This window comes from Bombina bombina, chromosome 4 (assembly GCF_027579735.1).
Source record: "Bombina bombina isolate aBomBom1 chromosome 4, aBomBom1.pri, whole genome shotgun sequence".
Lineage (NCBI taxonomy): Eukaryota > Metazoa > Chordata > Amphibia > Anura > Bombinatoridae > Bombina > Bombina bombina.
The window spans coordinates 623,277,509-623,293,928 of record NC_069502.1 but is presented as its reverse complement, the minus strand read 5'-3'; the positions used below and the strand labels follow the sequence as shown (position 1 = coordinate 623,293,928).

The 16,420-nt window shown below is 41.7% G+C and overlaps 1 protein-coding gene across 1 annotated transcript in view; it reads right to left on the bottom strand.

The window, feature by feature from the left end:
* AIG1 (androgen induced 1) overlaps positions 1-16,420 on the bottom strand; it is a 717,445-nt gene that overhangs the window by 402,471 nt on the left and 298,554 nt on the right. Inside the window, exon 2 of the mRNA XM_053710640.1 lies at positions 5,977-6,132. Within this exon, the coding sequence (XP_053566615.1) occupies positions 5,977-6,132 (156 nt within the window). The remainder of the gene's footprint in view (positions 1-5,976; positions 6,133-16,420) is intronic.

The window sequence follows — 16,420 nt, the reverse complement described above, 5'->3', positions numbered from 1 at the left end:
CATTAAAGTTAGTGGGTGTTAGGGTTAGGGTTAGACTTAGGGTTAGGTTTAGGGGTTAATAAATTTAGTATAGTGGGGGTGACGTTGGGGGCGGCAGATTAGGGGTTAATAAATGTAGGTAGGTGGTAGTGATGTTAGGGACAGCAGATTAGGGGCTAATAATATTTAAGTAGTGTTTGCGATGCGGGAGTACGACGGTTTAGGGGTTAATATGTTTATTATAGTGGCGGCGATGTCCGGAGCGGCAGATTAGGGGTTAATAATTTTATTTTAGTGTTTGCTATGCGGGAGGGCCTCAGTTTAGGGGTTAATAGGTAGTTTATGTGTGTTAGTGTACTTTTTAGCACTTTAGTTATGAGTTTTATGTTACAGCTTTGTAGCGTAAAACCCATAACTACTGACTTTCAGTTTACGGTATAGATCTTGACGGTATTGGCTGTACTGCTCACTTTTTGGCTTCCCAGGCAGACTCGTAATACCGGCGATATGGAAGTCCCATTGAAAAAGGAGTTTTTGAAAGCTGCGGTAGTTACGTTGCGTTACGGCCAAAAAAGTGTGCGGTGCCCCTAAACCTGCAAGACTCGTAATACCAGTGGTAGTGAAAAAGAGCCATAATGCTGCTTTTTCACTCATACCGCAAAACTCGTAATCTAGCCAAAAGAGAATGACTGGGGGATTGTGGGTAGGGGAGTGATATTTAACAGCTTTGTTGTGGTGCTTTTTGCCTCCTCCTGCTGGCCAGGAGTGATATTCCCAACAGTAATTGATGATGATCCGTGGACTCACTGTGTCATTAGAAAGAAATCTAGGATCCTAGAAAAACTGACCTTATGCCAGGGGAATCCCTGCTCTTCATACCAGAAAAAGTAGGTCATGCATTATGAAGAGTACATAGCCACAGATGGATTTGAACTCTTGACTTTCAGTTCACCATTAAGCCATTGTAGGACACCATTACCATAAAAAGTAGGTCCTGCACCCCATTTGATAGATGCAACGATACACCGGCTTATGAGCTAAAACGCAAGTATCAACAATCCTTTCAGAATAACCTCTCATGATTAAGACTAAGCATTCAATTCCACGCAGTCAGCCTCAGAGAATCCAGATTGTGATGAACACAAGGACCCTGTTCCAGCAAATTCCTGTAACAAGGTCCATGGAGGCGAAGCCCCTAAACTGCGATACAACTAGTAGATATAAAGGGAGCCAACCGTCTCACAGACGTGTGCTCCTGCTAGGATCGAACCATCCACAACAAAGCGTGAAATGCCCGAAAGAGAAGAAGGTTAAAAGAAACCTCTAAAGAATGCTAGATGTCTAGCATAATCTGGATGAAAGGCCGTAGCCCCACCTGGGTTCAAACCCACCTTCTGCTACAGAAGCGGTGGAGCTAACACTGACGCCTTGAAATCTTGATTGTCTTCTCCATTAGATACAAACATTCGAGCAGGGAATGTTGTTAGGGGACATCCGATCCTGAGGAGTATGCTCATTGAGAGGGTCGCTGGCAATGAGCCGAAGTGGGCCTCCACCCACCATCAAACACGAGACCCCCCGATTAGCACAAGGAGCTCTCCTTCTCCAAAAGAAGATCTCCCCCAGAGGACCAAATCCTCCAAGCAGAATGCTTGCAGAGGAACCAAAGCAATAATTGGAAGAGCTCTCAAAATGAAAATAACCTGTACGTTCCGTATCCGCCTAAGAGCCCAAACGTTCTTGCACCTAAGCAGTTAAAATCACATAACAAATATGATTAAAAACCCCACTGTTCAAAAATCTCCCTCAGGAGATATTAACCCTTGATTCCATAAAGATAAAGGAGTCCCACTGTGACCCTGTCTTCTATCGTTAACATGTGTGTAAAATAATGAAACAATCTTACCGGAATCTATGCTGTGGAACAGTGACACGGTCCTTCAAGTTTGACAGATTGTAGTAGCCCTTCTGACATGGACTTGAGTGAAGAAAGCAGGCAGCGAAACTCGTCAACGCTGATTGCTTTAAGGGATAGTCTACTCAAAAATACACTTTCATGATTCAGATAGAGCATGCAATTTTAAGCAACTTTCTAATTTACTCCAATTATCAATTTTTCTTCATTCTCTTGGTATCTTTATTTTAAAAAGCTGGAAAGTAAGTCTTTTTGGTTCAGCACCTCAGAAGCGCTTGCTGATTGGATGGCTGCATTTAGACACCAAACAGCAATCGCTATCCAGGTGCTGAACCAAAAATAGACTGGCTTTTATGCTTACATTCTAGCTTTTTAAAATAAAGACACCAAGAGAACGAAGAAAAATGAATAATAGGAGTAAATTAGAAAGTTGCTTAAAATTGCATGCTCTGTCGGAATCATGATAGTTTAATTTTGACTAAACTATCTATCCCTTTAAGGAGCTGTTAATATGAGTCTGGATAGATTCGCAGAAAGACTCTCCCTGCATCTCCAGACTCTAACTTTTGTCAATGCTCTCACTGAGAGGCTGACAAGACTACTTAAAACTCAAGTTCCATTTAGAAGAATCTTCTGACACTTTTCTGCCAACCTCCTGTGACGAAAAGCAAAGAATGACTGGGGGGTGAGGGAAGTGGGGGAGGTATTTAAGCCTTTGGCTGGGGTGTCTTTGCCTCCTCCTGGTGGCCAGGTTCTGTATTTCCTACAAGTAAAGAATGAAGCCGTGGCCTCTCCTCATACTAAGAAGGAAACTGGAGACACAGGTAATTTGCATTGTGAACTACTTGACGTGATAGTTTGTAGCAGGGAATGCTATGGCAATCTGTATATATTTGGATGCAGTCAAGTCTGTGCATATATTCTACTGATGTCCACTCCTTGAACTTCAGTATCCTGTTTTTGAAGTTATATTGTATTAGGATGATTTCATCCTCTCTAATACTATTGTACTCTCCTAATATATGCAAATGTATATACTATTTTCTTTTGTTGTTACCTGTATGTCCTTAATAAAAAGAACACAAAAAAAAAGCTGACATAAAAATATCACCTAAACATCTCTATATAGAGTAAGAGCTCTGTGAACAGTTATATTTCAGCTGCTGTCCAGCTGCAAGTTGAAAAAATAAAACAAAAAAAATAGCCAATCAGTATCAGCAGTTCTGAGGTAATGCTTTGCTTTGCTGTGATTTCATGAGATTTTACTGAAAACTTGTGAGATTTCATAGTAAACTTCCTTAAACTGAACAGGAAAACAATATGACTGAGCCTGCACATGCCAGATGCACATTCCCTTGCAAATCCTGGGACTAGCATCCTCATTGGCTGCTTAAAGTATATTTACTGTGGGGTATGAATACTATTTTGAGGTAAAATATTTTCCTCTTTTACATATAGATGCACAGGTGATATTTTCTAGTCAGCTTTATACAGCTATGCTTCAACATTTGGTTATCGTGTCCCTTTAAGGAACCTATTTAAATAGTGTAATTAACCTTTTGCTGCTAAGCCATTTTTCCACCCCAGTACTAAGCCAATTTTGAGCTTTTTTGCTACTTACATTTAAACACTATTGTAAATCAAATTTCAGTGAGAGGCCCAGCAGATTCAGAATATACCATTATTATATATAATAATACCTGTTATCAGTGCCGCGAGTCGATTAAGTTTGAGGTTGTGTGCTGTATCCAATTATTATTATAATTATTATTATATGTATATTTCACAACATTTGAGATAGCTGCAGCAAAAACTGTAAAAATATATGTATATTTCTGTAAAAGATTTTATTAAAAATATTGAAAATGTCCAGGTGACCACTGCTGTTACTGTGATCACCTTACTAAATTGTCATCAAGGGTAGCCACATGTGAAATAGGAGCCCATACAGGCTTTTGGGGGTTATAATATAGATTAGAGAGGCCCCTTTCTGCAGCACAGAAATAAAGTCACCTTTGTTTTTCTTGCAAGGTTATCACTGTTACCACAGTTATCACCTGGCTATACAGAAACAATTCTACTTGTAAATAAACTTTATTAGGGGTCTCTAGACATAATAGATTTTTTTTTATTTAGTATACAATTTTCTATTCCCAAGCAAGGCTCCATGTATTGTGTTTATCCATTATTTTTTTCCCAAACATCTGTTTTGTAGTGGCTTTCCAAGACCACCAACATTTGAAAGAGCAGGCAATTCTCTTTAAAATAAGGGGTCTTGGAGATCAGTGACTCCTAATGTAGCAGAGATCGATTGATATGAGCAGCTACCCCCCATCCAGCTCCCTTACCTGCCTGTTATATTGATGTCCCTCCCCTTCTGTGATGTTACCATGCACATTCGTGGTGACATCACTGGTCCTCCCATGTAGCTGTGCCTCCCACTATGCCACTAGTGATCGGGCCTGCAGTGTAGGAGAGTCACCAATCCAGTGCTGTGATAAGCAATCCCCCTTCATGACAAGAACGGGTCGTCATGCGCTCACAAGCTGCAGTTTTCATGATGACCCATTCTTGTCATGCGCAGGCAAGTGGTTAAATATTAATATGTAACATAAATCTATGTTAATGCCAGAATAGGTCTAAATGAATACATGGGTAAAGTTATATTGGTTTTTTCTGGGAGGGAGCATGAAATTTAGTTGACTATCATTAATAAAGCTAAACGTGTTTAATGCCTGCTATGTAGTTTGCCAACATTGCATTTTTTATCTTGAGTAACCTATGTTTTAAAGTCAATGATTAATAAACCTTGAAGTGATTGAGATATATCAATAATGGAAACCTTTATAGAACAAACTTTTTCTTCTGAAGCATAATCTACCCTATGTAAATGTGATTAATTTGCTAAGTGTAAAGGTTCTTGGTTCTTACCTAAACAAGATAGGGACTGTGCTAATGATAGAGTCCAGGGTTGTGTTTTTAAAGTTATTGGCACAGCCAGAGCTTTGGTATGCACTGAAGATAGGAGGCTGTGTACTGGAGTTAGTGCCTGGTGCACTATGGGCATCTCGTTGCCTGAAGAGTCTCTGGAGGGGTATGCTATGTTTAGTGCACGGAAGCTGCATGATTCTTCCTTTTACTTGTCTAAATGTGATACCTGTGCTAAAGGTAGCGCTATTTGTAACCTAGATGTCGGAAGTGAACCTGCAGGGATTTTAGCGCCAAGACCTCTGGGGGAAGTGTTAAAAGGCCCCTGCTAATATCAGTCTGGTGCTTGTTTATTTCTTATGGAAATCCTGGCATTCTTATCTCTATATTATTGTCTTGTATTGACCCATGCTTATTTCCTGATTTATGCCTCAAGCCCCATTCCTGCCTATAACCTGATCTGGTTATTGGCTACGAACTTAGCCAATAAATCAGTCCTTAGATCACGTTACTGACCCAGAACTTTTGACTTTTCTTTTGCCTGCTTCCCTTGCTGTGATGTTTGGTTCCTGATGGATATCCTGGTATTGAACATAAGCCTGGCAATGGACTACTCCTTTGGATCCCTGGGTGCTGACTTCTGGTTCTGTCTATCTGGTAATGACTTTGGTCTGACATACATACTTTGCATTATCTGCAAGCTTGGCTCCAGACAGCAAACAAGGTAAACCTCTTTTTGCCTTATACTAAGTGAACCTATGTACAATTACATCTTTTAAGCATATATAATGGACTTTAAAAACAAATGTAAGTATAGTTTAGAACCCTGTAAAAAAAGATTGCAACAAATGAGCCAAAAAAAGACGCTAGAAGCAAATGACAAAATATCCAACATTAGTACAGCGTGCAAGACTAATTAGATACAAGTAAAGTCTAATTGTCTTTACATTATCTTACCTACTCCAATAAAAAGTGTGTCATTTTATTTTAAAGAATCTGTTGCTGGCTTTGTTCCATCTTAGTTGTTCTCTTTCCATGCTGAGATCATAAGTTATCTCAAATGTTTTTTCCTTACAAAAAATGTAAAACTGTGTTTTATCCCTATGAAAACAAATTATTTCATATAAAATACATACATAAAACCACACACTTACACTTCCGACAGGGAAGGCCAACACAGCCATCATCCAGTCTCTGAGGGAAATTAATTTTTTTAACTGCCTCTCTTGTTCCAGATTATCACTTCCTTTTGTTAACAGGCTGGAGATGTCAGAAAGGACACAGATCCCAAAGAAGACAGCTTGGAAAACCTATGAAAGAAATTGACACATTAAATACTTATATTTAATATAATGCACTGGTGTTAGAACTGTACATGTATTTTACACCCAACTGGTGAACACTAGTAATATAAAATGCACACCATATTTTTTTGTCTCCTGAATGACCCTATGAAACAATTGTTTGACAAGCTAGTTTGGGAAAATAGAACTATCAACAGTCTAATTCATTAATCAGCATTAAGCTATACTTTTGATCCATTTTTTTGTCTTTCATTTTTGCTCCAGAAGCACACAAAATGATTTTGGCAATGAGTTTTTATTTGGAACTCATTTATCTTGGCTTTCACTATCCAAATTTCACATTCTGCTCTTAATTCACAACTGAATACAATGAATTATGTCTTATTAATAGTAAAACTGCAATATTTCCAATGTAATATGTAAGCAGACTTGTATTTCTGCTTATGGCAGTAAAATACCAATGGTAGCACACTGCACTAGACCTTATACTTATTTTGAGATTCTGGCAACAGATATCATACACCAGTTACATATAGATGATAGATAGATAGATAGATAGATAGATAGATAGATAGATAGATAGTGCATTATGCAAGCAGATGTATAGAACACAGACACCTATTTTAATCAGTCTGAATTTCCACTCCAAGGAAAAACTATAAGGGCATTGGCATTGCTAGATTTTCCTAAATCTTCATAAAAGCAAAAGATTCATAGCCATAATGACAGTAAAACCTTAATGACTGCAACATACCCATTCATTGCTGGTAGTTAAGGGATTGTGTTCCTATAATAGCTTGGGCCTTCCCTAAGCGGCAATACCGCACTATTAGAGCCTTCCAACCTCCGGATGTCTTGTTAAAATATTGAAAGTGGCACCCCCATAGAAAGACCTGAGACATACAGGGTATGTCAGTGGTAATTAAGGGGTTAAAGGGACAGTCAATGTTCAAATTAATTAACATTAACCTAGCGACACCTGCAAAAGAAAAAGGATTTTTAAGATTTAATTGCCCCAAAACCTATACTTACCTTACCTTCTTCGCTAGCCTCTTCTGCTCTTCTGGTTTCTTCAACAGGGTGTCACAGTCAGGTTGTCTAAGCACAGTGCAATTGCTCATCCCGTTTAACTATATGTAGTGCACTCCTGCGCTTGGTAAAGCAGCCGACAGCTTTACCCATCATGGGAGATCGCTACATGTAGTTCAACGGCACAACCTTGTGCTCTGTGATTAGACAGCGCACCCGTGACTCGCTGTTGAAGAAACTAGAAGAACAGTAGATGTTGGCAGGTAAGGTAAGGTAAGTACTAGTTTGCGGGGGGTGGGGGGTTAAATATTTAAAATCCTTTTTCTTTTGCAGGTATCTCTAGGTTAATGCTACATAATTCTGCACAAAAACATTAATTTGAACGTCGACTGGGCCTTTAACCACAAATATCAATTAATATTTTCTTATAATTTAGATTAATCATCTAATTAACATACTTAAACCTACTATCACTTCACTGCAACCATAAACAAAGATTTAGATAATCAAATTTAATTAGCTTACAAGTTGTGTAGCTTAAAAGTGCAAATTAAACTATACTTTTATTAAAACAGAATTAGTTTATTAACATGTGAACTGAGCATGTGCAAAAAGCTTGGCACTGAAAAAAATTAATCTGTTCAAGTAGCCAAGAAATACTAGTTGAAACAGACAATGGGGTTTCAGCAGGTCCAAGGTGTAGAATTTGAAATACAAAGAATAAAAAAAAATATATAAAAAATGAAAATGCCAGAATGGTATCTTATTGATTGGCATAAATGTTTCACATTATCCCCATGCAAGATATAAGGGGAGTTTTCATGACATCTTATGAAAAGTATAAGAAAAAAAATACTTGGTTTTCGTGGGAATTTTGATAAAATAGACACCCACAAAATCTAATAGTAAATGATTTGCAAAGTTTTAAGCACTTTCGAAGATTTGGTGCCTCTCTGATAGAAACACCCCTAGCCAATTTCTAAAGAGAAATCCCAACCAATCAATATGCATACATACATACATATATATTGATACTTATTTATTCTTATAGATGTATGATTCTTTCTTTGTTGCTCAAAACAGAAATATTTGGCCACAATTAGCTGTGGATTATGAGTGGTGTGCTAACTGTTGCCTGCAAGGTGTATATCGCATCTCTTTGTGCACGTCAAAAGTAGTGTACGTATTACGAGTTCAAAGTAAATGTGTTTGCTTAAGTGAAATTGAATTTAATGTGCGTCGGGTTAGCAGGACTTCAGAGCTCTGGTTAACTGTTACGCAAAACAAAAAACAGAATTTATGCTTACCTGATAAATTTATTTCTCTTACGGCGTATTCAGTCCACGGATTCATCCTTACTTGTGGGATATTCTCAATCCCTACAGGAAGTGGCAAAGAGAGCACACAGCAAAGCTGTCCATATAGCTCCCCTCAGCCTCCGCCCCCCCAGTCATTTGACCGACGGTTAGGAGAAAAAGGAGAACCATAGGGTGCAGTGGTGACTGTAGTTATAAAATTTGAACCTGACTTAAATGTCAGGGCGGGCCGTGGACTGAATACACTGTAAGAGAAAGAAATTTATCAGGTAAGCATAAATTCTGTTTTCTCTTACTTGGTGTATTCAGTCCACGGATTCATCCTTACTTGTGGGATACCAATACCAAAGCAATAGGACACGGATGAAGGGAGGGAACAAGTCAGGTCACCTAAACGGAAGGCACCACTGCTTGCAAAACCTTTCTCCCAAAAATAGCCTCCGAAGAAGCAAAAGTATCGAATTTGTAAAATTTGGCAAATGTATGCAGTGAAGACCAAGTCGCTGCCTTACAAATCTGTTCAACAGAAGCCTCATTCTTGAAAGCCCATGTAGAAGCCACAGCTCTGGTAGAATGAGCTGTGATTCGTTCAGGAGGCTCCTGTCCAGCAGTCTCATAAGCCAATCGGATGATGCTTTTCAGCCAAAAGGAAAGAGAGGTAGCAGTCGCTTTCTGACCTCTCCTCTTACCAGAATAGACAACAAACAAGGATGATGTTTGTCTGAAATCTTTAGTTGCTTTTAAATAGAATTTTAAAGCACGAACCACGTCAAGATTGTGTAAAAGTCGTTCCTTTCTAGAAACTGGATTAGGACACAGAGAAGGAACAATAATTTCCTGGTTAATATTCTTATTAGAAACCACTTTTGGAAGAAAACCAGGTTTGGTACGCAAAACAACCTTATCTGCATGGAACACCAGATAGGGTGAATCACACTGCAAAGCAGACAATTCAGAGACTTTTCGAGCAGAAGAAATGGCTACTAAAAACAAAACTTTCCAAGATAATAACTTAATAGAGAAAAACAAAGCAAGCGGTGCTTACCCCCAGGCAGTATGATGGGCTGCTTTCTTCAGCGATCCTGTCCAGCGCGTCTTCAGCGTGTGCACTGTTCACATTCCTACGGATGCCGATAGGAGCCAGATCCAGACGTCTCGGTCCAATGACGTCAGCAAACTTGAAACATACAGAGAGGAGACCGGCTAACCATCCGCCAATAAATCCAAAGGAGTAATAGGTAAGATGCAAAAAGCGGGTTTATTTCACAGGTACAAACAGTGCTTTAAAATAAAAAAAGGCATGCAGAAAAGAGCACCAAACGGACATACTCCGTAGGTTACAGTACAGTAATAATAATAATAATAACTTAATATCTATGGAATGTAAAGGTTCAAACGGAACCCCTTGAAGAACTGAAAGAACCAAATTTAGACTCCAAGGAGGAGCCACAGGCTTGTAAACAGGCTTGATTCTAACAAGGGCCTGTGCAAACACCTGAAAGTCTGGTACAGCTGCCAGGCGCTTATGTAACAGAATAGACAGAGCAGATATCTGTCCCTTTAAGGAACTAGCTGACAGACCTTTCTCCAATCCTTCTTGGAGAAAAGCCAGTATCCTTGGAATCCTAACCTTACTCCACGAGTAACCCTTGGATTCACACCAACTAAGATATTTCCGCCATATCTTATGGTAAATTTTCCTTGTGACAGGCTTTCTGGCCTGTATCAAAGTGTCTATAACTGATTCAGAGAAACCACGCTTAGCTAGGATTAAGCGTTCAATCTCCAAGCAGTCAGTTGCAGAGAAACTAGATTTGGATGCTTGAAAGGACCTTGAATTAGAAGATCCTGCCTCGATGGCAGTTTTGATGGTGGTACCGATGACATGTCCACTAGGTCTGCATACCAAGTCCTGCGTGGCCACGCAGGCGCTATTAGGATTACCGAAGCCTTCTCCTGTTTGATTCTGGCTATTAGCCGAGGGAGAAGAGGAAACGGTGGAAAGACATAAGCTAGACTGAATGACCAAGGCGCTATTAAAGCATCTATCAATGCCGCCTTGGGATCCCTGGATCTGGATCCGTAAAGGGGAAGTTTGGTGTTCTGACGGGACGCCATCAGATCCAATTCTGGAATACCCCATAGCTGGGTCAGCTGAACAAAAACCTCCGGGGGGAGTTCCCACTCCCCCGGATGAAAAGTCTGACGACTTAGAAAATCCGCCTCCCAGTTGTCTACCCCTGGGATGTGAATTGCAGATAGAATGCAGGAGTGATCCTCCGCCCATTTGATGATCCTGGATACTTCCTTCATCGCTAGGGAACTCTTTGTTCCTCCCTGATGATTGATGTACGCTACAGTCGTGATGTTGTCCGACTGAAATCTGAGGAATTTGGCCTCCGCTAGTTGAGGCCATGCTTGGAGCGTGTTGAATATCGCTCTCAGCTCCAAAATGTTTATAGGGAGAAGAGATTCTTCCCGAGACCATGTACCCTGAGCCTTCAGGGAGTTCCAGACCGCACCCCAGCCTAACAGACTGGCGTCGGTCGTGACAATGATCCACTCCGGTCTGCGGAAACTCATTCCCTGAGACAGGTGAACTTGAGACAACCACCAGAGAAGAGAGTCTCTGGTTTTCTGGTCCATTTGTATTTGAGGAGATAAATCTGCGTAATCCCCATTCCACTGCTTGAGCATGCACAGTTGCAGTGGTCTGAGATGAATTCGGGCAAAAGGGACTACGTCCATTGCCGCCACCATTAAACCAATTATCTCCATGCACTGAGCCACAGAAGGCTGAGGAATGGAATGAAGAGCTCGGCAGGTGTTCAACAGTTTGGACTTCCTGACCTCTGTCAGAAAAATGTTAATTTCTACCGAGTCTATTAGTGTTCCCAGGAAGGGAACCCTTGTAAGCGGGGACAGAGAACTTTTTTCTACGTTCACTTTCCACCCGTGAGACCTTAGAAAGGCCAGAACAATGTCCGTATGAGCCTTGGCTCTGTGGAAAGACGACGCCTGTATTAATATGTCGTCTAGGTAAGGTGCTACTGCAATGCCCCACGGTCTTAACACAGCCAGAAGGGACCCTAGCACCTTTGTGAAAATTCTGGGAGCGGTGGCCAACCCGAAAGGAAGGGCCACGAACTGGTAATGTTTGTCCAGAAAGGCGAACCTTAGGAACTGATGGTGATCTTTGTGGATAGGAATATGTAGGTACGCATCCTTTAGATCCACGGTAGTCATATATTGACCTTCCTGGATCATCGGCAAGATTGTCCGAATGGTTTCCATCTTGAAAGACGGAACTCTGAGGAATTTGTTTAAAATCTTTAGATCCAGGATTGGCCTAAAAGTTCCCTCCTTTTTGGGAACTACGAACAGGTTTGAGTAAAAGCCCAGTCCTCGTTCTGCAATTGGAACTGGGTGTATTACTCCCATTCTTAGGAGATCTTCTACACAGCGTAAGAACGCCTGTTTCTTTGTTTGGTCTGAAGACAAACGAGAACTGTGGAACCTTCCCCTTGGGGGAGAATCCTTGAATTCTAGAAGGTACCCCTGAGCAACTATTTCTAATGCCCAGGGATCCGGAACGTCTCTTGCCCAAGCCTGAGCAAAGAGAGAAAGTCTGCCCCCTACTAGATCCGGTCCCCTTCATGCTGTCTTGGTAGCAGGAGCAGGCTTCTTGGCCTGTTTACCCTTATTCCAGCCCTGCAGGGGTTTCCAGGTTGCTTTGGGCTGGGAAGTGTTATCTTGCTTTGCGACAGCAGAGGTTGCAGCTGGTCCGCTCCTGAAGTTGCGAAAGGAGCGAAAATTAGCCTTGTTTTTGGCCTTAAACGGCCTATCTTGTGGAAGGACATGACCCTTGCCCGCAGTGATATCTGAAATAATTTCTTTCAGCTCTGGGCCGAAAAGAGTCTTCCCCTTGAAGGGAATATTTAACAGTTTTGTTTTGGACGACACATCCGCCGACCATGATTTGAGCCAAAGCGCTCTTCGCTCCATGATGGCAAAACCTGAGTTTTTCGCCGCTAGTTTAGCTAACTGGAAAGCGGCATCAGTGATAAAAGAATTAGCCAGTTTTAGAGCATGAATTCTATCCATGACCTCATCGTATGAAGTCTCCCTCTGGAGCGACTCCTCCAGGGCCTAGAACCAAAAAGCCAAAAAGCCGCTGCAGTAGTTACAGGAATTATGCAGGCAATTGGTTGAAGTAGAAAACCTTGCTGAACAAAAATTTTCTTCAGCAATCCTTCCAATTTTTTATCCATAGGATCTTTGAAAGCACAACTGTCCTCTATTGGTATAGTTGTACGCTTAGCAAGTGTTGAAACTGCCCCCTCCACCTTAGGGACCGTCTGCCACTCGTCCCGCCTGGGGTCATTTATGGGGAAATTTTTCTTAAAGATAGGGGGGGGGGGACAAAGGGTACACCTGGTCTCTCCCACTCCCTAGTCACAATATCCGCCACCCTCTTTGGGATCGGAAATGCCTCAGTGTATACGGGGACCTCTAAAAACCTGTCCATCTTACACAATTTTTCTGGGACCACCATGGGGTCACAATCATCCAGCGTAGCTAAAACCTCCTTAAGCAGTACACGGAGGTGTTCCAGCTTAAATTTAAACGCTAAGGAATCTGAATCTGCCCGCTGAGAAACTTTTCCTGTATCAGAAATGTCTCCCTCAAACAGACCTTCCATCACCGCTACTTCTGAGTTTTGTGAGGGTACTACAGATAAATTATCCACAGCGTCTGATTGCTCATCCTCTGTATTTAAAACTGAGCTATCGCGCTTTCTTGGAAAAACTGGCAGTTTGGATAAAAATGCTGCAAGGGAATTATCCATCACTGCTGCTAATTGTTGTAAAGTAATAGGGGCCAATGTGCTAGAGGTACTAGGCATCGCTTGCGCGGGTGTAACTGGTGTCGACACATGGGGAGAGGAAGAAGGACTATCCTCATTACCCTCTGTTAGAGAATCATCTTGGGCTACATTTTTAAGTGTCACTGGATGGTCTTTAAAATGCTTATGTTTTAGCACACTTTACACATAAATGCAATGGGGGTACCGCCATGGCTTTCAAACATAAAGAACAAGGTCTATCTGAAGTCTCAGACATGTTTGACATACTTATACAGTACTACAATACAGAAAAAAAATCACTTTTTGAAAAAGCGTTACTGTGTCTTTAAATAATAAAAAGCACACACTTTTTTTCCAAATCACCAAAAAAATATAATTTATGCTTACCTGATAAATTCATTTCTCCTGTAGTGTAGTCAGTCCACGGGTCATCCATTACTTATGGGATTATATCTCCTCCCTAACAGGAAGTGCAAGAGGATCACCCAAGCAGAGCTGCTATATAGCTCCTCCCCTCTACGTCATATCCAGTCATTCGACCAAAACCATACGAGAAAGGAGAAACTATAGGGTGCAGTGGTGACTTGAGTTTAATTAAAATTTAGACCTGCCGTAAAAACAGGGCGGGCCGTGGACTGACTACACTACAGGAGAAATGAATTTATCAGGTAAGCATAAATTATATTTTCTCCTGTTAAGTGTAGTCAGTCCACGGGTCATCCATTACTTATGGGATACCAATACCAAAGCTAAAAGTACACGGATGACGGGAGGGACAGGCAGGATCTTTACACGGAAGGAACCACTGCCTGTAGAACCTTTCTCCCAAAAACAGCCTCCGAAGAAGCAAAAGTGTCAAATTTGTAAAATTTTGAAAAAGTGTGAAGTGAAGACCAAGTTGCAGCCTTGCAAATCTGTTCAACAGAGGCCTCATTCTTAAAGGCCCAAGTGGAAGCCACAGCTCTAGTAGAATGAGCTGTAATCCTTTCAGGAGGCTGCTGTCCAGCAGTCTCATAGGCTAAACGTATTATGCTACGAAGCCAAAAAGAGAGAGAGGTAGCCGAAGCTTTTTGACCTCTCCTCTGTCCAGAATAAATGACAAACAGGGAAGAAGTTTGACGAAAATCTTTAGTTGCCTGCAAATAAAATTTCAGGGCACGGACGACGTCCAGATTGTGCAAAAGTCGTTCCTTCTTTGAAGAAGGGTTAGGGCACAATGATGGAACAACAATCTCTTGATTGATATTCTTGTTAGTGACTACCTTAGGTAAGAACCCAGGTTTAGTACGCAGAACTACCTTGTCTGAACGAAAAATCAGATAAGGAGAATCACAATGTAAGGCCGATAACTCAGAGACTCTTCGAGCCGAGGAAATAGCCATTAAAAACAGAACTTTCCAAGATAACAGCTTGATATCGATGGAATGAAGGGGTTCAAACGGAACACCTTGCAGAACGTTAAGAACTAAGTTTAAGCTCCACGGCGGAGCAACAGTCTTAAACACAGGCTTAATCCTAGCCAAAGCCTGACAAAAAGCCTGAACGTCTGGAACTTCTGCCAGATGTTTGTGTAAAAGGATAGACAGAGTTGAAATCTGTCCCTTTAACGAACTAGCAGATAAACCCTTTTCTAAACCCTCTTGTAGAAAAGACAATATCCTAGGAATCCTAACCTTACTCCATGAGTAACTCTTGGATTCGCACCAATATAAGTATTTACGCCATATTTTATGGTAAATTTTCCTGGTAACAGGTTTCCTAGACTGTATTAAGGTATCAATCACTGACTCCGAGAATCCACGCTTTGATAGAATCAAGCGTTCAATCTCCATGCAGTCAGCCTCAGAGAAATTAGATTTGGATGTTTGAAAGGACCCTGAATCAGAAGGTCCTGCCTCAGAGGCAGAGACCATGGTGGACAGGACGACATGTCCACTAGATCTGCATACCAGGTCCTGCGTGGCCACGCAGGCGCTATTAGAATCACCGATGCTCTCTCCTGTTTGATCCTGGCAATCAATCGAGGAAGCATCGGGAAAGGTGGAAACACATAAGCCATGTTGAAGACCCAAGGTGCTGTGAGAGCATCTATCAGCACCGCTCCCGGGTCCCTGGACCTGGATCCGTAACAAGGAAGCTTGGCGTTCTGGCGAAACGCCATGAGATCCAGATCTGGTTTGCCCCAATGATGAAGCAGTTGGGCAAACACCTCCGGATGAAGTTCCCACTCCCCCGGATGAAAGGTCTGGCGACTTAGAAAATCCGCCTCCCAGTTCTCCACGCCTGGGATGTGGATCGCTGACAGGTGGCAAGAGTGAGACTCTGCCCAGCGAATTATTTTTGAGACTTCCATCATCGCTAGGGAACTCCTTGTTCCTCCTTGATGGTTGATGTAAGCCACAGTCGTGATGTTGTCCGACTGAAACCTGATGAACCTCAGAGTTGCTAACTGAGGCCAAGCCAGAAGAGCATTGAAAATAGCTCTTAATTCCAGAATGTTTATTGGAAGGAGTCTCTCCTCCTGAGTCCATGATCCCTGAGCCTTCAGGGAATTCCAGACTGCGCCCCAACCTAGAAGGCTGGCGTCTGTTGTTACAATCGTCCAATCTGGTCTGCGGAAGGGCATCCCCTTGGACAGATGTGGCCGAGAAAGCCACCATAGAAGAGAATCTCTGGTCTCTTGATCCAGATTTAGCAGAGGGGACAAATCTGAGTAATCCCCATTCCACTGACTTAGAATGCACAATTGCAGCGGTCTGAGATGCAGGCGCGCAAATGGTACTATGTCCATTGCCGCTACCATTAAGCCGATTGCCTCCATGCACTGAGCCACTGACGGGTGTTGAATGGAATGAAGGACACGGCAAGCATTTAGAAGTTTTGATAACCTGTCCTCCGTCAGGTAAATTTTCATTTCTACAGAATCTATAAGAGTCCCTAGAAAGGGAACTCTTGTGAGTGGCAATAGAGAACTCTTTTCTACGTTCACCTTCCACCCATGCGACCTTAGAAATGCCAGAACTAACTCTGTATGAGACTTGGCAGTTTGGAAACTCAACGCTTGTATCAGAATGTCGTCTAG